The sequence below is a fragment of the Trichoderma virens genome (genome assembly GCF_000170995.1).
Source record: "Trichoderma virens Gv29-8 chromosome Unknown TRIVIscaffold_3, whole genome shotgun sequence".
Classification (NCBI taxonomy): domain Eukaryota; kingdom Fungi; phylum Ascomycota; class Sordariomycetes; order Hypocreales; family Hypocreaceae; genus Trichoderma; species Trichoderma virens.
In genome coordinates, this window is record NW_014013746.1 from 1,590,833 (window position 1) to 1,610,708 (window position 19,876).

Consider the following 19,876-nt stretch of genomic DNA (forward strand, 5'->3'; position numbering starts at 1 on the left):
CTTTTCCTTTTTTGCCCTTTGTAGACTTGTATACATTCCCCTCTTATGGCTGTTTGTCGCTGTCTCGGTGGGCCCACACTCTCATAGCTCAATCATTTATCAAACAAACACATCACAGGAGTCGGAACAAAAGCTCGTTTGAGATTGGGTAATAATTGTGATTAGAGGAAGTCGGGTATCAATTCATTAACAATAGCCAAACCTGACGCTCCCTTGCAAAGAGGGTGCATCTACCTCCAGCCGACAAGAAAAAACAAAGGAAAGCCAGAAAGGAAAGCCCACTGTCATTATGGTGTCTATGGCCGGCCAAGTGGTGAGCCGGCGACGGTAAATTCACCCCTCCACTAACGCATCCATTCTAAAAAGACTTGCCAGTCAATCGTGTAATGATTTTTGCACGCACGGCATGATGTTGTGCGACGTCATGATTTGACCCGGCGGATACGGTTGTGGAAGGCCGGCTTAGTATTTCAATATGATGTACAGAGCGTGGATGATGCCGGGGATGTAACCTGAGGTGGATCAAGTTAGTCAGGCGTCCAAAATGTGAATCACAGTGACGTGAGTGCTGCATTGAGCGGTGAGTGAATCATGGCGGTTTGACATACCCAGGATTGTGAGAAGGATGTTGATCAGGAGGTCTGCGCCGCAGCCTCGCTCGAGGAAGACACCGATGGGCGGCAGAATGATGGCAAGAAGAATCTTGCAGATATCGCTGAATGAGAGGATAATGTCAGCACTGTCTAGTGATGGCTCCTGATATCATCCAACTCTCAGTGATCGCGTGCTGTCGAGAGAAAAGCGAGCTGAGAGCTGCGGGGAAAGATGACGGAAGCCACGGCACGTCAAGCTCGAAGCTTACCTAGCAGTGAAAGGCATGTTGGATAAATTCGTATAGGCTCAAGAGTTAGGCAGAATTGATATTGTCGAGCAATGCTTTGAGGGCGAAGAGGTGTGTGAATTTGTGAAGATGATCAGGAGTAGATCTGAAAAGGCCACGGAGGAAAAGATGAGAAGCTGTGAGACACAAAAGGGAGAAGAGTGGCCCAAGAAGGTTTTGCGAAGCTTGTACTATTTATTGCCATGGGGCGTCATCTTGGCCTTCCCAGGCATTCCGGCCAAGAAGAAAGGAAGCGGCTTCCACGTTGCGTCATCGACTGGGCAAGCCACACATCAAGAGGGAGGGAGCAGAGCAATCTGATGCCGGTTTTGGACAAAATCACAAGCTAGAGCGGGTGAGCAAGGAAATTGGGCGTTTTACCGGCTGCCAAGGACGTTATCATGCAGGGGCTCCAGCGGCTTGGACAAGGTACAGGATGTGCAGAAGTGGCCCGTTTCGCCGCGTAGAGACAAACATGAAGCAAGATGCCATCATGACTTTGACATAACAGAAGAATTAAGCTACGTCATAATCTACAATCGTTGCTGCAGACCCCTGCTTAGCGCAGCTCTTGTTTCCATGGCTTGCAGCTTCAACTGCCGCACCGCCACAGCGTGGGAGCTGCGAGCCCCAGTATCGCGGCGGCAACATACGAGCAATGCGCCACAGTTGTTGCCGCCACATGACGACAAAGCTGGGCCTCATTGGAAGCTTTGCAACGCGTACCAGCCACACCGTTTGCCGGGAGTATCAAATGCTAATTCATTTCCGTGAGAGCCGGCGGCTTGTCTCGACGTATGAGTGACCTCAGCAAAACAATCGCGGCAGCTTCTGTCCGTGGCATGTTTTGTGGACGTGGCAGTTTGATGTTCCCCTTTTAGAAAAACAGGCCCTCCGTTTGGCTCTAGCTGCCGTCATGATGAGGCGGTGCGGAATTTGTGCATGTGCAGTGCAGCTTCAACGACTCTCGCAATCGCAATCCTGCCTGAGCCACTGCGACTCTCTCCTGAATCTCTCCTGTACATCACGCCCCCCGCTTTAGTTCCGTCTTGGCTGGCCAAGTGGCATGACAGGCGCAGCGCTTGGCAGCAGATGTCGACGATAGTGTGCTCTATCTTGTCCAACGATCAATCATTCCGAACTCCGTGTTAGCCGGATCCAAGACTTTTGACTAATGGATTACAGCACGCAACTCGATGCAGTCACAGGACCCTCTCCAGCGTTGACTACTGGCTGACGTTGTGGAATAGTCCAACAGCTAGAGCTAGGAGGTCTTGTCTGCGGGCGTTCTTTTCCGGTATTGCACCACTCTATCTGGGAACGATGGGTGACAGTTCCGGGGAGAAGACGGCGCTTAAGATTACAGATATGGGATGTATTATATATCTTATATTAAAAAAAAAAATACAAACTCAGCTGATAGATTAGCCGCTCCGTGCTCCATTCAGCTGCTACGATTACTGCTGCCAACTGCCATTTTCTCTATCCGTATATAACCAATTAGCCCCAAACTCAAAGAGTAGCTCTTCGTAATGCTCGTCTCAGCACGCAATGCCCGCCATATCTCTCCAGTATGCTCCGTATATGATGATAGTGATGATGATGATGCTTAGTGCATGTGCCAATTGACTTTCTTCTCCTACTCGTCCTTTGCGGCAGACGCAGCAGGTCCCCCAAGTCGCTTGCCGTAAAACACCACGCCGGACAACCAGCTGCCAAGACACGACCCCGCGTACATGCCGCAGACGACGGTGACGGGCCACCTCTGCCAGTCTCGATCCCAGTCCAGCGGAATGGGCACCGCGCCCAACCATGCGCCAAGCACTGCGCCCAGTAGGCCGCCCAGCGTTTCGTCCAGAGGCGCAGACAACCCAGCCACGGCAATGAGGGACTGGCTATCCACTCCGCGTGCGTAGATGACGGGGAAGATGCCGAGGAGGGAGAAGTGCGCCGCGCAGAGAAAGGTGTGAGTAACGTGGTCGAGGAACGGCGCGCCGAAGAGGATGAAGAGCGCATGGATGACAGGGGTCGATATCGTAGCGAGAACAAGGGCGAGGAAGGCAGTCTAGAATTGAAAAAAAGAGGCATAAATGTTAGCATCATCAATTCCAAATCAATGTCGCAACCACTGCGACCCAAATTGAGCCATTAGGGGCTGCCAATTGGGAGCTTCGTACCACCACTGAGCTCGTTCCGGCTGGCTCGGCCTTCTTCTTTTCTCCAGGACGAGACTTCTTGGCTGCTTTCGCCTGCTGAGAGCCTGCTGCGGGCAGACATAGCATCGCGTACGCCACCTGGACGACGGCCACTACAGGCAAGGCAGATTGCAGCGTCAGCACCGGCTCTGCCACCAGATCGTTGAACTGAGCCGCCAGCAGCCCGAGCAGGACAGCTACTCGGCCGAAAGAGACGCCCTTTGACAAGGCATTGTCGAACGTCGGGACCGCGGCCACGGTGGTTTTCGGCTTGGCGTCGGTAGCCTGAGCTGAGGGGGCCTTTGCCAGTGCTGAAGACATGGTGATTGTGTCTAGCAGCGCATTACTGAGTTCTTGGAGTTGAGCTATTTGGGCAATTCGAGGTTCCAGGAAGATAGTTTGGCCAATGACTGCGATCACGTGATCCAAGCCAAGGGAGCTTTGCCAACCCCAACCCTTGTTTCATTCAATGTACATACTTGCTTGAATTATGAGGTATAATGGTCGAATTATTACGAACAGTTGATTACTGCTAGCAGTATCTGAATACAAAATGCATGATCAATCTTTCAGGCTTGAGATGTGAGATCCAAAAGCTCTCCGTCCTTGAGCAAATCGCCAGCTTGAAGCGCCCCTTACACATGCCTCTCCATCACCTGCACCCACATGTCCGAGATGGTAAACAATCCAAGCGAGTTCAGAGCAATCCATGGCTTTGTCGGGTTGATCAGAGCCATATCAAAGTTGCGGAATATCTATAACCTTGTCAGCACAATTCGACCAGAGAATTAAACATACAGGCAGGGGAGGAATCGCCAGAGCTTTCTTGCCTGACTACACGAACAAACACACCTCGAATACTATTTTGCCAATTTCAATCTGGGCAACTGCTTTGCCGAGACACTGGAATTTTCCGTGACCAAAAATCAGCTCGTTGGTGCGAAGCATGAGGGCAAGCTTATCCTTGTCTTCTTCGAACCAGCGCTCTGGACGGAATGCCTTGGCGTCGCTGCCGTAAATCTCGGTGCTGTGGTGCATTGCAAGCGCGGAATATCCGATACAGGCGCCTCCAGGCAAAAAGACATCCTCGCCGTTGACTTTGACGGTGTCGCCCTCGGGTGGAATGTCTCGCGAGAAGACGTTTGCAACGGGCGGCCAGACTCTCATGGCCTCGCGGATAGTGGCCTGAAGATAGGGAAGTTGCTTTGCTTGGCTGTGGCTGATGAGGCCGTCTTGGGGAGCTTTTCCGTCTCGAATGGCTTCGTCGATTTCCTGTTGGAGCTTTGCGTATACGCGTGGGTTGGTGATGATGTGAAGCAGGGTGCACCGGATGCCGGTTGCCGTGGTGTCAGAGCCGGCAACGATCTGTTCAAGAGCCTCTGAGCGCAACTCGTCGCCCTCGATGCCATGGCGGATGAAGGATGCCAGCATATCGGATCGCTTGTCTGTCGGATTTCCGACGCGCTCGTTGACATAGCGGAAACAGGTGGCCATCATCCTGCCGAATCCCTTGCTGTCCTGTGGTGACGGGGCGATGAACTTGCCGAGGAAGGGCGCTTGCGTGATCCAACTAAGGCCAAATGCAAGACCAAAATTTGCAATATGAAGACCTTCTTCACTGGACTGTAGGTAGCCCTCTACGTCGCTGTCGCTTTGCAGCATGCCGAAAGTCTTGCCCAGTCCAACGCCGCTGATGACGTCCAAGGTGAAGAATTGGACTTTGCGTGCCATGTCCACCGGCACAACATTGGCACTGTTGGAAACATACTTTGTCCTAATCAAGTTGATGAATTCTTGGAGGCGCTCATTAATGCTTTGTTCAAGGTCGGGGTTTTCTCTTCCGGAGTACTGAGCATCAACATCGTGGTTAGCTTGCGATGGCTTTAGCAAAGAGACGAACTCGCGATACACATACCCCAGGGGCCATTTGCTTTCTTCGTGCCTCATGCTTCTTGTTGTCAGTCTGCGTAAAGACATTGTCTCGTCGATACTCAATGCGGCAGGCCGTATAATACCACTCGGAACGCTTATACCCGGGCTTGTTATTCACATGAATCCACACATCCGGGTCAGAGGTAATCAGGACATTTGGAGCGATTCTTGCTATTGGGCCTGCAGTTAATGTACACGGGAAAGCAATTAGTCAACAATGAAACGCTTCGGAACGGTTTGCTTCATGGGGTGGGGATCATCGTACCATATTTCTCACAAACCTCGCCGTACCATTCCTGGCACCTCTGCTGGAACAAAGCCTTCCTGTGAGGCCAATTGGTAAAGTTGGTCAAGAAGGGCCCCTTGAACGCCCTCAATCTCGCATACGTCACGATTCTCCCAATGGCGAAGAAGCTGATGAGACCGCCTGCGAGCAGGACGATGGAGCCCGGAACTCCAGCAAATCCCTCCATCCTAGACCGATTCACCAAGTAGAGAAGCTATCATGTATGATGATGGTTCCGGCAAGTTTCCTTTTGTGCGTCAATTTTTAGGATGCTCGGCTTAAGAACGAAGCAGCGGCAGCAGCACGGAGTAGCTGCCTTTTGCTGTGGAGCGGACCAAGAATCCTCCCCGCTCGATTATACAAGGGCCGGCCCGAACCTGGTCTTTACTAAGAGTAATAGCCTTTCGATATAGCGTGCTACGTGTACGCTGGCGAGCTGGGGTGAATACACGATGCTTTCAGCGCAAAAAGATATGAGCAAGGAAAATGACAAATCAAGCTACGCCTTCTTAAACTTGAGCAAGACGACGACGAGCGAGATGAAGACGACGGCAACAAGCTCAAGTTCTACATTTCTATCCGACGTACATATACCCCAGGGCCTTGGAATTCCCTATCGTGGCACTGGATCCTTTGGCAATCGTACCGGGTTTCCGTCTTCATCCCCCCTCCCCCTCCTTGCAGGACCGCGGAAGATGGCAAAAAACAGCCTGCAGTAGTGTCCCGGGCTACTGGATTAGTGCACCTTCAGGCAAATGGCTGCGCAGACCGAACCCTGCAATGAAAGGACGGCGCAGAGGCCGCTAGCAGGGGGGCATCGTTTCGAGACTCGGAGCTCTCTTCCCACCCTGTGCCATGGATTCTTGCAGGATGTCTCGGCGGTCTCTCAGCTCAGCGGGCGTGCCGTCAACGCTTGGGTGCTATGCGACGCTGGGCCTCTGCAGACTCGGCTTGGTTGGGAAAGGTTCGTCCGATGGCTTGGGTGTTTTAGTTCGCTTTGCTGGAAGCGAGAATGTGATATACGAGTATCTGAGAACATGATATACGAGTATGCCATATAAAGTGATTCTGTCACAGACATAGTCACTCACGTGGCAATTCGTCATTCACGTGGCATTCCATCGTTGGAAAACTAGTCGCCTGGGGGTGTATGAGAAATCATTCAGCTGTCACTATCTCAGGAGTTTGGCATCGGCTAGCTGCTGCGGACACGGCATCTGGCGTGACGCTCGGTGAACGTCAAGGCGGGGGGAGATGCAGATGTCATTCATGTCTCAGTTCAGTGACAAACTGCATGAAATTGCTACAACGCTGTGAGACAAAACACGTCCAATCGTTCAAAGACTGGAAGCCGTGCTACGAGAAGTGGGAGAGCGAGCGGTTTTTGAAGTCACCCGAAACAGACAGCGCGCCTTTCATACTCGGAGATATGACCAGGCAAATGTGCGGAGTACGCGGCCCAGGTTAATAAGATCTTCATTCTCGCATGCGCGGTGTCGTATAGCGCAAATTAGACTTTGTGATCAATAACAATGCATGACAACCAGTGCCGTCAAAGCCATGCGGCCCATCCAATCTATCAATCATCGGGCCACATGGACGAGTGTTCGTCTCTGATGGGGTATCTGGTTCTTTACTAGGCCGTTGCTCAACTCGGGTCTCGTATAGGTACAAAGGTTAACAGGCTCTTAACATGAACGCTAGAGAAAGAACAAAGTCGCTGGCTTAAAAACAACAAAATGGATTCCTAAATTTCCGGTTTTCGCGCAAAGACATTCGTACTACGCTCGCACAGTTAGCGGCCGCTGGCCCTAAAAGGCTTGGGGACGGCTCGGGAGGCAGGGAGGGAGGCGGCAACTTACAGGATATAGTATGGTCTAATCTTGGGGTTGTTGATGGCCTTGCGCATCTCCGAGACAAAGACCTGGACCTCGATGTAGTCCCAGTCCATAATCTCCTTGAGCATGAAGAGCGCGAATCCCTCGAGGCTTTCGTCGAGAAAGGCGAGGTTGAACGCGCCAATCGTCTTCATGGTGGGATCGCTGCTCCATTTGCCGCTCGGGACCTTGTAATTCTTCTCAACGACATCGACAAAGCCGGCCTCCTGCATCAGCTTGCGCATCTGGCCTCCAGTGCCAATGAGCAGCGTCCGGCCCATGCGCTCACCGGCTTCAGTAAACACCTCCGCCCAGCGCTTGAAGATATGCTTGGGGTCATCTCGAACCTCGGGGACGTCGCTCATCAGCGTGATGTTGAATTCAAAGTCCTCGAGCCAGCCCCCCGGCTTGACCGTCCTGAAGGCTTGCTTGTACAGTTCGCTCCAGTCGCTGATGCTGCCATAGAGTGCCCGGATATGGATAAAGTCGAAAGACTCCTCCGGATACGTCCATTCGAGTTGCGCGTCTTCGATGTGGAAGATGCAGTTTGGCGGCACCCACATGGGCTGGATGGGACTGATGTCGGTCCCTACGATCTCGGCGGAAGGATATTTGTCGGCCATGTCAATGGCCCAGATGCCTGTTCCAGTGCCAACGTCCAAGACTCTGGTAGGCGGGATCTTGATGGGTGCCTCGAACAACTGGTCGCCGAGAAGCATTGTTACGAAGTGGTGCGATATATCGAGTCCATTGTTCTGGCGCTCATCGTTGGGACCCCAGTACTCGGTCGTCTTGGAATTCTGGAACGTCCGGCCATGGATCTGGCGGTAGTCGAATATGCTCTCAGACAGAGAGGCTGTTGATGAGGCGCTGTACAATGTCAACACGGGCTCAATATATGGACCATTCAATGTCAATCCAACATACGTATCGTCATCGTAATCATCTACGCCGGAATCCTCGATCTCCTCTTCATCCTGTTGCGTGCCAAGTCAGCATTACAGGGCAATTGGGAAAGAACATGCAAATTTTCGGCCAGTACGACGCTGACCCGCCGAACTAGCCGTTAGTGAGGTTCATACAAAAGGAATTTCTGCCATTGGAGGCTCGGCGCCTTCTGCCGTAGGCTCGGTAGTCTCAGGAGATCTCGGGGCAGATGGTGATTTGGCTGAGGAGCCGGCTCGCGAGCGTTCGGGGGTCTTTGGACTGGCCATTGCGACTGATGAGGACGACAGATTCAGATCGACAGATTCAGATCCGACGGTCAACGTCCTGAAAGAAACCTGTTATCGGAGGGGCATGTGTAAGCACATTCAATGCGATGGGGAAATGGCCGTCTCCCCTCACGCATGCGCTGCAGAGATTGTCCACTTCTGCGCGTTGGTTCTCTAACGTTACGTGCATACGAGTACAGTCCGAAGGTTGACGGATTGTCACTGCGTACGACAGAGGAGTATGACGGGATGAGCTGTGGCTCTAGCAGCGCTTAGCGCAGGGAGCATCCGTCAAACCCTGGCAAGCCCAAGTTGTTTGACCAGAGCTAAGATTGAAACCGCGGCGAACCATGGACGCAAGTCGCCTAGCCGTCCAGTCCAGCGCCCCAGTTTTGGCGTCAAAGCCATGATTCAAGTTCATGTTCCTTGCCCTGAGTTTTCCATTTCAGAAGAAAGAGGCTTCTAGCGAGGGCGCTTGTCTGTCTGGCGGGTTGATCTCGCCGGGCTCACGATGCGTGGCTGGTCGCACCGCGGATTGCGTGGATTGCAGTCGGCAATATGACTTGTCAGAAGGTGCATAAACAATATAAGTACAGTGCGAATCCCAGCAAATCAGGACTCGACAAACAGCGGTTCTCCTTCTCCTCTCGCAAGGGCTCTTGGCGGAATAGCCGAGCTAATAATCGAGTCGCGGCCAGTTTGTGATCAGCCGTGCCACGCTTGTTAATATCCATGGATCCAATTAGGGCAGAGGGCGAAATGAGGGTGTGGGGGGGAGAGAAGAGAAAAGAGGCAGCTGAGGCACGTGATGGTCACGAGAGTTGCGGCCGTAAGAAATACTCAGGGAACCCCCTCAACACGAATGATAGAGGGAGTAGGGAGGAATGAAAAAGGCGGACAAGAGGAATCCCTATTGTTACACCAAAAGCCTGAATTGCCTTGGAAAACTCTACGGGGTCCTTGGGAAAGAAGAGTTTTATTCTCGAGGCACAGAAAGCATGTCCAATGCTAGCTGCGGGGCAAGTCTCGTCATGATAGGGTGTCGATGAGCCGTCTTATACATGGACATATGCAAGTGACTATGTTGTTGGCAGTGTTACAGCTCTACCGACTTCGTATTGACTGATTGCTCCGTATATTGGTCCAGTGGTGTGTATGTACTACGTGGCTGTTATCTCAACCATTAGAACTTTTGTAGCCACTTAAATCGCTTGGTCATACGTTGAATTGAGCAGTCTCATCTTGGTCGGCAGCGATCTCGGTATACTGTAAATTGCAGTGTTTCCTTTGTGTATTCCACATCATCCGCGTCGCTCATACATTGGTGGTGCCCAGTAGGTACTACAAACATTGCCTAGTACTCGTATCCTCTATTCTCCACTCGCACTATAGCCCAGATATTGACAGCCTCCTTGTAAAGGGTTCCGTCACACTTCGTATTTTGTGCTACTTGGCAGCTACCCGACATTGCCAGAGCTCCCAGCGGATATGTACATTCCGGACGCCACTAATCAATAGATCAGGGGCAATGGCGCATTGATCGTCAGCTGGGATGAGACGGTAGTAGCGATACCATTTGAGGCTGTTGAATAGGCTATTGGAACATGACCATCTGGCTTAAGAGAACAATTGTATGTATGAAAAAAATGTATTATATTTACCCAGATTCACGGATTATTTATTAGATAATTAGACTTGCTATGTTTATCTACACGTGCAGTAAGGAGAGCTCAATTCCCTTGTAGTGTATCCGACAGTCATAGTCGGCTTCAGTGTGGTTGTACCCTCCACCTGGGTGTATTCAAGCGACGCTAGTATATTCGATATAAACAAATCAACGACGACACATAGATAATATCTGGAGCATGTGCTATCGAAGTGTGATAACGTATTTGTGACAACGCTTTCTGGAGAAAAGATATGCAGCATGCAACATCACGAGTGGCTTTGAATCTGACCCAGAGATGATATCATGCGCTACTTGTAAGAGATGTCAAAATCTTTGCAGTGCTGCAATCTTTATACCATAGCGAAGCGGACCTATTGGCAGTTTGGAGCCCCAGTCAGGAAGAAAAACCTTCACAGAGACAAATTGGTTACCTTTACGAGTATAATGTACGGAATATCTTGAAAGAAAACGAGACATGTGTTTCCAAGGATTAAACTGGTGGAGTCTGCAACCGAGTAGTGTCGCCCTCCTTACCTATGATCCATACTACATCAGGACTACATCGAATTGACGACAGAAAATGATGGGCTTTGTTTAAGGAGTCATTCATTGCGTGTATCTCCCAGTATCTACTTTTAATTACTTCGCAAAATTTTGGAGACCGATTGTAATCGATATGAAATTTATATACATCATAGCGTATCGTATCTAGCAAAAGGATGTTTTAGTAGTCTGCAGCCTACTTTTGTTAAAGTTGGTTAGGGTTGCGCCCCGACTTCAGCTGTTGCCTTGCAGTGTGTTTACTACGTATCGCTTACCACGTGAAGGATCACATACCTTGCACGATGCTGCAGCTGAGAGAATTTATGCTTGCTTCTGATGGGTCTTGGGCACAGTATGCTATTTAAACCAGTCTCCCAAAATACCCTTGGAGTCATAACGGAGGATGAGCCCAACATGGCTACTGCTTCTTGTACTAAAAGCCTCACACTTTCTTTCCCATCTCGATTTCTCCACTTGCTAACGATGGCGCAGCGTCTTGTCACGGAACCAACTGCAGCAGCAAGCCCGAGGCTCGGCGAGGATGAGGGAACCCCCATCACCGATAGTGGAAAAGGGCAGTTCCGCCGCAGTAGAAATGCAGAAAGAGAAAGAAAATGGTGCAACTATTCCGGCGCCCAAGTATTGAGTCTCCAGAACAGTCTTCTGAACTAAATGCCAATCAGGGTAGACTTATTTTCGGGTTTATACCCAAGCAAACCCTCCGCGTTTGCTATGCCCTGTATACATGTACCGACACGATGCAACTTCGACATGGGTATCCATTACGGAGCTTTTGCTGGGGTTACTTGGCCAGCTCAAGCGCTATCCCGCTGGCACAATCCGTCCGAGGACTAATCAGCGAATAACCGCGCGATCCATGAGCCCGCGTCATCTGCATGCGAATGAACTAGCGAGAGATCTCAGTCATCCATCTTACTCATCTGGAGCAGGCTGGCGGATAACCCACAACACTATGCCTAACTTCGTAACCACTTCGATCAGATCTTCACGTATTTGGCTTCGTGATTATTAATATTCCATGGGGTCGTTATGAACAAGTCTGGGATGTGACCGACTGACTTACATTCATACCATCGTGGTGCTCGACCATCGGCACTTGCATCTCGAACTTGATACCATATTTGGCCTTCGCATTAAATTCACTCTGGTTTCGTGCAAATGGTTTATCGTGGCCATCTCTCCAGCGCCTGCAAAATATGTAGAGCCAAGAGGCGAAAGGTACGATATTTCATCATAGTGAGGTTTGATCAGTTCAAGCACTAATGACAGGTAATCAGTGCGATGAAAGGCGTCCATCGTGCAGTCAGTGCGCAAGAGCTAGTGCAGTATGCTCGGGTTATCGAGACTTAAATGTGCTGCGGATTCATGATGAGACTGTCGAAGTGGCTGAGAAGGCATTTGTAAAAAAACGTCTTAGAGGTCGAATGAAGTCTAACCCCCGAGAACATCGTATCTGTCACACAGCTGCCTCACAGATTGAGCCATCGTATGACAGTCAAGGGCCCACGACTATCCCCCAATTGTTTGAGGGATGGATCACGGTAGCACCATCCACTGATATTGAAGGTCTAGCATTTGGCTTCTTCATGAATTCCTCTGCTTCTCTGGGCTTGTTCTCTTACCTGCCAACGCACTGGGAAATTTTCGAGGCGCGTGATACCTTGAATCCGTGTGTGAAGGCAGTGTCTTTGGCCTTGCTGTGTTTCAAGCTTAAACAACCTGGAATACTAAGATTGGCAAAGAAATATTACATCAAGGCGCTGGCGGATACGAATAAGGCCTTGAGCTCACCCGAAGAGGCTAAGCTGGACTCAACGCTGGTGTCAGTCTTACTGCTCAGTGCGTTTGAGGCAGCGATGTTTTGGGAGCATCGCTCGTCTGCGGCGTGGACAGCTCACGTGCAAGGATCTACACTACTACTTCAGCTAAGAGGCAGGCAACAGATACAGACGAGCCTCGGCAGGCTTTTGTTTGAGCAAGCAAGTGCAAACATTCGAATAACATGTCTTCAAAACTCGCTACCCATTCCGTCAAATTTCACGCTCCTTCATGAACTAGTTGTTGCTAACTCGGACCATTGCAATCTAAGTGGCCGGCTAGGCTTGCTATGGGATCGATTTATATCGCTTAAGACAGTATCCGGCATCAATGGAGAAGACACCGACTCCCTAATTGCTTGGAATGAGCTCGGAGAAGAAGTTGATGATCTGTTGCATAAAGTGCAACTCCTTGCACCATATGACACCGCGGGGACGATAGATAGCCCTAAGATCCCTACTCATAAAGGAATGGCTCGTCGATATTCTTCGCATACTGTTGCATGCCAGTGGAACGTGTTACGCATGTTCCGATTGTCTGTCCAAGAGGCAACAACTTCTGTCTCACGCTCTCTTTGTCCGACCAAGTCAGAAAGAGGAAGAACAGCAGAACTGATTCATGGAGCCCAAAAACTTGCACATCGGACACAAACCACAGACATCGGAGTCTTGATCGATGAGGTGTTGGCTACGATGCCCTTTTTACTGGCGAATCTCAAGACGTTGTCTCTGCATTCGGTCCGGTCTATAATGTGGTCACTGGTTGGGATCAGCCGCTCTGTGTTTTCTGAGGAACCTGCTAGGATTCATTCGATAGCATTGTTGAGGCTATTACAAGCTCAGATCCGCTTACCCAATATACCCTTTACGGCGGGAGAAACTGAATGGCCCTTAGTTACTCATGACTGGTATGCTCTATCCATCTCTTCTTTACGTAGCTGTTATTCGCCCGGCTGACTATATTATGTAGGCTTCATATGTCACTAATGCCGGATTTTACAGCAGACTCTCCACCGCAAGATTGACGGAATTCGTCCAAGGAAAGTCCATCTTTGTCTTAGAGATGCGTTCCGCTATAAAGAAGAGCACTGAGAGAATGAATAGTAATTAGCTCCATTGGGCAGAGAGTCAAGTGATTCCCCCTTTAAAATATTAATTTTTTATTATATCTTCAGAATACTACGCACCACTTTCAAAATCACGTCGCTGCTTTTACATTCACCAGCTCAGGCACTGCTCACAAGCTGCTTACCCTCAGCCCTAATACATCAGGAATTACTCAGTTTAATATTATACTAAGGAGGGGTGTAAATAGCAGCGCAGGGGGCTATATTTATTTTTAAAAATAAAAAAAATAATATAATTATTTTATATTTTTTTTTTAATATATTTATGTTTAAAAGTAAAAAAACTAATGCAGCTATTTTATATATAACTAACTTATTTATCTCCGGAGATAAAAAAGTAATACTTAACCTTACCTTAATGAGTCGGGACCCTGGGGTATAATATTGGTTATTAAGCGCTGGCTTTTTTAGTTAATTGGACTATAGTTAATCCAGCGCGGCTTACTTTATAGGCCTATTGTTGCAACTATAAAAGCTGGGTTGTAATACTTGAGCTTATAAATATATTGACGCTATATTGAAAATGCCTCTTTGTAATATTTGCAAAAGCATATCTTTCGAAGACCTTCCACCATTTCCAGAGGAGGGTTATGAGAAAACTACTACCGGTTTTTGATATATCCACAGCTTGTTTCCTAACTCAAAACTTACTGAAGCGCAGTCTCTAGGCACAGTCAAGTACCATGGCAGTATCCTAGACTTGCAACGTGCTGCTGCTGATGGCTGTGAGCTTTGTCAGTTGATCAGAGACCAGACAGATGCCTTGTTAGCCGAATTTGACAGCCTCGATTATCACCAACGTGTGCTGGAATATTCTCCGCCAACGTTTGATATGTGGCTTACAAAGAGACCGGAGGGAGGCAATGGATTTTGGGTCTTGTCTTCATGCCATGGAAAGTTTGAGGGTGAACCGCCTGCCACCCTCCCAATCGCTGCAATAGCGTTCGGCGCTTCTGAAAGTAATGAACCCCGCTGAAGACTCGTTCTGGGTTCTCATCATGAGCAATGAAGACTGAGTGTTTTTCAAGATGACCCCCTTGCTGCCAAATTCCGAGGACGCCAATCAGAACCGCGCCCGACGCTGAGGCATTTTCTCAGGTCAAAAGTTGGATAGCAGACTGCGACGCAAATCACCAGTGCTGCTCTCAGACTGCCACATTGCCGGATACGTTACTCGATGTGGGCTCTTCCGATTCGGAAGGCTCGGTGATGATAGTTCACCTTGGTGATGGTGCTAGGGGAAGCTACACTGCGCTCAGCTACCCTCACGAACGCGGTATCAAGAGCTACGATGTCGGCCAGGCTACAGGCCAATGTGCAAGCTCACTAGCAAACATGACGACGCTACCTCAATTGTTTCAAGATGCTATACGACTCACGCATGATCTGGGTATCAAGTATCTTTGGATTGACGCCATTTGTATATCCGAGGACAGAGGCAGAAATTTTGAAAGAGACTCAGCAGCTTTTGGTAGTATCTTCGCCAATGCGACCTTGACTTTGGCAGCCACTGGCTGTCGTTCCGACTCCGAAGGTCTGTTTTTCCACAGGACAGCCAGGTCGTTCATTCGCATTCCCCACAGTGTCAGCGAAGGCACAACCGGTGACCTGTGGATGCAGGTTTTACCACTTAATAAAGAGGTACTGAGATTGCCTTACATAGAAATGAAGTCAGAGCCTCTCTGGAGCGGTGCGTGGGCTTTTCAAGAACGCGTGCTCTCGCCCCGCATTTTACATTTTGCGAGTGATCAAATCTATTTTGAGTGCATGGAGCATTTCGTCTCCGAGGATGGCCTGTTGCTAGACAATCGTTATCACACAGTTCACAACATCGATCGAGATACGGGGCTTTTGCACTGGTTTGAACTCATCTGGACTTATGGACAGTGTGATCTTGCGGACGCTTCAGACAAGCTGCCGGCATTGTCCAACATTGCGAGGTCATATCAAGTCATATTAGAAGATGAATATGTCGCAGGGTTTTGGAAGAAGTCATTAGTCGAGTGTCTCTGCTGGCAATCTGTGGAGTGCAAGCCAGCAGGCCTGTACCGGGCACCATCATGGTCGTGGGCGTCGGTCGATGGCATTGTTGGTATGGGTTTCCATATGCCGACGTGGGAATCATTCGCGACTATTCATAACGTGCATCTCCAGCTTGATGGCCCCAATCCGCTTGGTAAGATTAGAGAAGCTGGGATCGATCTTGAAGCTCCCTTGGTGCCTTTGACTTTGGCGGAAACTCAAGGCGCCACAGGAGATATCTTCCTACGGACGAAAGAAGGGAGCGAAGTTGGTTTCTACGCTGGCTTCGACACCATTCCCAGAGCCTACGCAGCATCGGCCGAGTTGGTGCAAAGTATGGAACTATTTGCCGTTGTACTGGCGGAGACCCGGATGTTAGATTGTTCGCCAGAAGAATGCGGAAATAGCCCCTGCTATCACGGTATCATTGTTGCGCCTGTTGACAGCAGAACAGAGGAAATGAAGAGGGTGGGCTTCTTCGTAGCCGGCCCCGAGGATCTCTCGTTAGCCAGCGTGTCTTCGCACAACAAAACTGTCACAATAGTGTGAATGGATTATTCTATTTTCTATGTCATTCCTCTATCCACTTCGAATTTCTTTCAAAAACTTGTCCACTCCCTCAAGTTCTCCACGTTAGTGTTGGGCTACAGGTGGCAAGGATGTTCCGTTTAGGCTCGTCACATAGTCGTGCAACTTGACTGTGGGCTTTGCTCATGTCCCAGAACTTCCTGGTAATTAATGACAGAGATGAAATCCAACTACTTACGTTCCATCCTTATTGATGCCTAGTGAGGGTTAGGCCCTTTTCCGATAAAGTTTGGCTGCAAGTGCATTACTGTGCAACGGTGGTTGTTGCAACGGTAGCAGTTGAGAATGGATGTGCTATACCGATAGCAATCGCCGCTGGTATGACATCTGGCCGTGCTGCAGGTGGCACGGCTCTCAAGATGACCGGGTTCAGCTTCGGCAGCGTTGTTGCGTGCGAGCACCGCCTCAAAGTCTCCAAGGAGATCTTCGTATAGGGGAAACGCGGCAAGTGCCTCATGAAGCTCCTCGGGTCCCATGACAGGCCAATCGTCGACTGCATCGGAGCTTCGTTCCAAATTGTCGTTGTAATTAGGAATCAACCAGAGACGTTTAGAGTTATGCGTCAGCCAGGTCTCGCCGTTGGCAAAGGTCCAGAACATGCCAGCAAAATCAGCATGCTTGACGTCCGCCAAATCGTAAGCATTAGGAACATTGAGGAATTTAATCATGGTGTTTTGGTACGTGTCATCAGTCTACATGCTAATATTGCGAGCTTCTGTGTCAGCACGAGGGACATGGGGGGTTGCAGACGTCGAGCTGGTTGCCAGCAAAAACAGCGCAGTGGTAGTGAGAAATTCGACAGTCAACATCTTGACAGGAGCTTAACGAGCACAAGTGTGATTGAGTTAGGCAAACGTTGGAGCTTTCCAGGCCTTTGGATGAAAGTGTCGGGAAGCCTTCTCTGGGAAGACATGAGGAAAAGGGGTCTTTTTATACATGTTTGGACTACAGCCAGGGCCGTAATTTCTGCGACCGTCCAGTTACAATACACTTGTGTTTGACATTCATAGTCAACTTCCCCATAGTAGACATAAGTTTGCCATACTCATCCCTACTTTAAAACCGCTTCCGATACATGTTAGTCTGTAAAACTTGTTAAAGTGAGGGAATATTGGTTTACGCATACAAAAGTCCCTTTCTAAACTTAGCGATTGTCCAAAGGATTTGGAGCTTCAGATTTTCCTGCCGTGTTGCCGGATATTTCTACACGCTAATAAGGAAGAGCTAGTTAACGCTACAGCTTTGTATTATAGGATGCGGCATATAGTGACCTAACTGGTAAAATAGCATTATATTTTTCTAAAGCCCAGTATATAACTATAAGATTTTCTTATTTGTGATAGCTACAAAGCTATATTTTCATTTTGCAATAATTTATTGTCAGGATATATCATCAAGTCTGCGAGATGTTTTATGAAGCCTTAAGTGTTGCCAATATTGCCACTGCTAAGTCAGGGGCTTCATACAGTAACTTAGGTTATAGAGGTATCCTGAATTAAATGCTATTATTTGACATCCTTCCTCCCTCCCTTCCTTCCTCCCTTCCTTCGTTCCTTCCTTCGTTCCTCCCTCCGTTCCTTCGTTCCTTCGTTCCTTCGTTCCTTCTTTCCTTCTTTCCTTCTTTCCTTCTCTAGTAACTATCCCTAGTTTATTCCCCTTATCCTAACTGCCTAATATAGTAATTAGGGTAAAAGCGGTTGTAAAATATCCCTGAATAGCGTCGTTCAGGACTTTTTACTCCATACTTCGTACTCCCCAGAAGTTCCGAGCAGACCAAATTCGTTTTTACTATTTATCAGCAACAAGCAGCTCCCATCTCCAGAGTCGCAAAAGTCAAATTCAGATTCCACCCTCTCTTCTGCTCTGACTATTCCATACTCTCCAACAAGTAGGACCTTTTTCTTGACTGATCATAGCCTTGTAAGCTTTTCTCGAATTTTCTCTCAAGTTTTTCCCCCTCTTGTTGATGAGAAATTCGGAGCGGCTAACCCCGCGTGCGCACAGGACATTCTCAAAGATTTATCAAACATGATTACCACTTCTTCTGTCGCTGCTTTCGTCGCTGCTGTGGCCATCCTGGCTGCTCAACCAAGCAGCCAGGGGACCGCCCTAGGTGGTGTCGACATGGTATTTTGCTGCCGGTCGCAATACGGAGGCTACCAGGCGATTTATGGCAATAATTGCTATGACTGGTATTGCTCTAGCGACCCAATTTCTAATCAACCGCACAAACCCATCGACGTGGATGCTTGCTGCGCAGCGCAATATAACGTTCCTGGCGCTACCGCAAATTGCCCTGGTACTACACCATGGGACTGGGAGTGCGTAGGGCCATAAAAAGCCCATCATTTCATCATCTTTGAGCAAAGAGTGTGCCACCAGTCGGTTTCGATATCATTTGCAGAATGGATTACGAAATAGTGATAGGGGGTTAGGTGGAAAGGTTATAATAGCTGGTCCATTGAAGGAAGGACATAGTGGTTGTTTTATACGTCGCGTAAATCTACTTTTCTCAATAGCTATATGCCTTTTCAACAAAGGTATTCTGATCACCCAAGCATTTCGTATGATCCACACGCAGGTGTATTTAGATTTAAGATCTTAGTTCTCGTGAATGGAAGTGTCCAGACTCACTAATAGGATGAAACTCACGATATTTATAAACTAAATGTCGATCTGACAATATAAGAATGATTTTAGCTCAAATTATATTAATTCACAAAAGGAAGAGGAAACATAGGTAGTAAGAATGGTTACAAACCTCATGTATTGTACTGTGTATGCATCAAATCAGAAGAGACTTTTCAGTACGGTAAACGTTACTTGATGAGTTCGGATTACCATCTCTCGTTCAGTCTACTGTAATGAAGCTTTGCCATGTGATCTCTACAATGGCAATCAGCTCGTGGCTCCCGTGGTACTTCCTCTGTCCGGTTATAGAATTGACGGTGTCCGAGGTCTTCGCCCGCGGCCGTGGCAGCTCTTCGGGCCAGTAAAGCCATGCAATCTGAAGGTTCAGCGTAGTTCCCTATGTTTTGACGAAGGTATGCACTTACAAGGGCATATACATGCTGTGGAGACGAGGCTCTAACCTGCAGTATCCTTGCGATCCAAAAGTCCTTGTCCCTGGCAGCACTTCCCTTTGGTGTGTCTTCTCCGCGTAGGTAAACGTATTGAAGGACTTTGTACACCTCACCGTGGACTGCCCAAAATTCCATTAGCACTCCAGAATGAAGCTTTGCAACTACATCTTACTTATTACTTACTAATGAAATTCTTATAACTTTTCATCGATCCCCAATCCGCGCTTGGGGTTATAGTGTAGTATTGATCCAATTCTCCATTGCTAGACGCACCTTTGGTCACGAATGGTTGAAACTTGCAGCTCTGCATGGACAGGATCTTTCTTCTTCTTCAGCGGTCTTCCCTTCACATCTCTTGACATATACTGCACAGAGAAGGCAATCCCCGGAGGAGTAACAGATCGCAAATCTGGAGTTGAGCGACCGTTCAAGCGTTTCGTTCGTCTTTCCTCGGCTTGAGGTCCTTCCAGGCTGTGCTTAGGGGCCATGATCGCAGTGAATAGAAATGGAGCAGACGTGACAAAAATTGGAATGAGATACGGAAATCGGGGTTTGCTGGCTGAACATGGCTGGCCTTCATATATTTGGTGCTTTCGTTTGATGTTAAAGGAATCACTTAAGC

At 48.8% G+C, this 19,876-nt stretch overlaps 9 protein-coding genes across 9 annotated transcripts; 3 read left to right on the forward strand and 6 right to left on the reverse strand.

The window, feature by feature from the left end:
* Positions 1-134: 134 nt before the first annotated feature.
* Positions 135-1,013, reverse strand: TRIVIDRAFT_72673 (uncharacterized protein; the record flags this gene model as incomplete). Its single annotated transcript, XM_014104280.1, has 3 exons — positions 135-512; positions 609-715; positions 863-1,013. The coding sequence occupies 3 exons, from the start codon at positions 877-879 to the stop codon at positions 463-465; spliced, it is 174 nt and encodes a 57-aa protein (XP_013959755.1).
* Positions 1,014-2,519: 1,506 nt separating this feature from the next.
* On the reverse strand, positions 2,520-3,396 carry TRIVIDRAFT_33055 (uncharacterized protein; the record flags this gene model as incomplete). Its single annotated transcript, XM_014104281.1, has 2 exons — positions 2,520-2,945; positions 3,061-3,396. The coding sequence occupies 2 exons, from the start codon at positions 3,394-3,396 to the stop codon at positions 2,520-2,522; spliced, it is 762 nt and encodes a 253-aa protein (XP_013959756.1).
* A 184-nt stretch (positions 3,397-3,580) lies between these two features.
* TRIVIDRAFT_72675 (uncharacterized protein) lies at positions 3,581-5,489 on the reverse strand (the record flags this gene model as incomplete). The annotated part of the gene is made up of 4 exons (XM_014104282.1): positions 3,581-3,830; positions 3,928-4,923; positions 4,991-5,187; positions 5,273-5,489. The coding sequence occupies 4 exons, from the start codon at positions 5,478-5,480 to the stop codon at positions 3,711-3,713; spliced, it is 1,521 nt and encodes a 506-aa protein (XP_013959757.1).
* Positions 5,490-6,752: 1,263 nt separating this feature from the next.
* On the reverse strand, positions 6,753-8,368 carry TRIVIDRAFT_177575 (uncharacterized protein; the record flags this gene model as incomplete). The annotated part of the gene is made up of 4 exons (XM_014104283.1): positions 6,753-7,074; positions 7,156-8,040; positions 8,098-8,147; positions 8,253-8,368. 4 exons carry the CDS (start codon positions 8,268-8,270, stop codon positions 7,041-7,043), a joined length of 987 nt encoding a protein of 328 aa, XP_013959758.1.
* A 3,673-nt stretch (positions 8,369-12,041) lies between these two features.
* On the forward strand, positions 12,042-13,459 carry TRIVIDRAFT_219321 (uncharacterized protein; the record flags this gene model as incomplete). Its single annotated transcript, XM_014104284.1, has 2 exons — positions 12,042-13,342; positions 13,405-13,459. The coding sequence occupies 2 exons, from the start codon at positions 12,042-12,044 to the stop codon at positions 13,457-13,459; spliced, it is 1,356 nt and encodes a 451-aa protein (XP_013959759.1).
* Positions 13,460-15,175: 1,716 nt separating this feature from the next.
* TRIVIDRAFT_32492 (uncharacterized protein) lies at positions 15,176-16,132 on the forward strand (the record flags this gene model as incomplete). Its single annotated transcript, XM_014104285.1, has 2 exons — positions 15,176-15,447; positions 15,502-16,132. The coding sequence occupies 2 exons, from the start codon at positions 15,176-15,178 to the stop codon at positions 16,130-16,132; spliced, it is 903 nt and encodes a 300-aa protein (XP_013959760.1).
* A 236-nt stretch (positions 16,133-16,368) lies between these two features.
* On the reverse strand, positions 16,369-16,839 carry TRIVIDRAFT_62228 (uncharacterized protein; the record flags this gene model as incomplete). The annotated part of the gene is made up of 1 exon (XM_014104286.1): positions 16,369-16,839. The coding sequence occupies one exon, from the start codon at positions 16,837-16,839 to the stop codon at positions 16,369-16,371; it is 471 nt and encodes a 156-aa protein (XP_013959761.1).
* Positions 16,840-18,199: 1,360 nt separating this feature from the next.
* On the forward strand, positions 18,200-18,808 carry TRIVIDRAFT_62229 (uncharacterized protein; the record flags this gene model as incomplete). The annotated part of the gene is made up of 2 exons (XM_014104287.1): positions 18,200-18,492; positions 18,691-18,808. 2 exons carry the CDS (start codon positions 18,200-18,202, stop codon positions 18,806-18,808), a joined length of 411 nt encoding a protein of 136 aa, XP_013959762.1.
* A 214-nt stretch (positions 18,809-19,022) lies between these two features.
* Positions 19,023-19,742, reverse strand: TRIVIDRAFT_62230 (uncharacterized protein; the record flags this gene model as incomplete). Its single annotated transcript, XM_014104288.1, has 4 exons — positions 19,023-19,178; positions 19,228-19,373; positions 19,438-19,478; positions 19,528-19,742. The coding sequence occupies 4 exons, from the start codon at positions 19,740-19,742 to the stop codon at positions 19,023-19,025; spliced, it is 558 nt and encodes a 185-aa protein (XP_013959763.1).
* Positions 19,743-19,876: the final 134 nt, after the last annotated feature.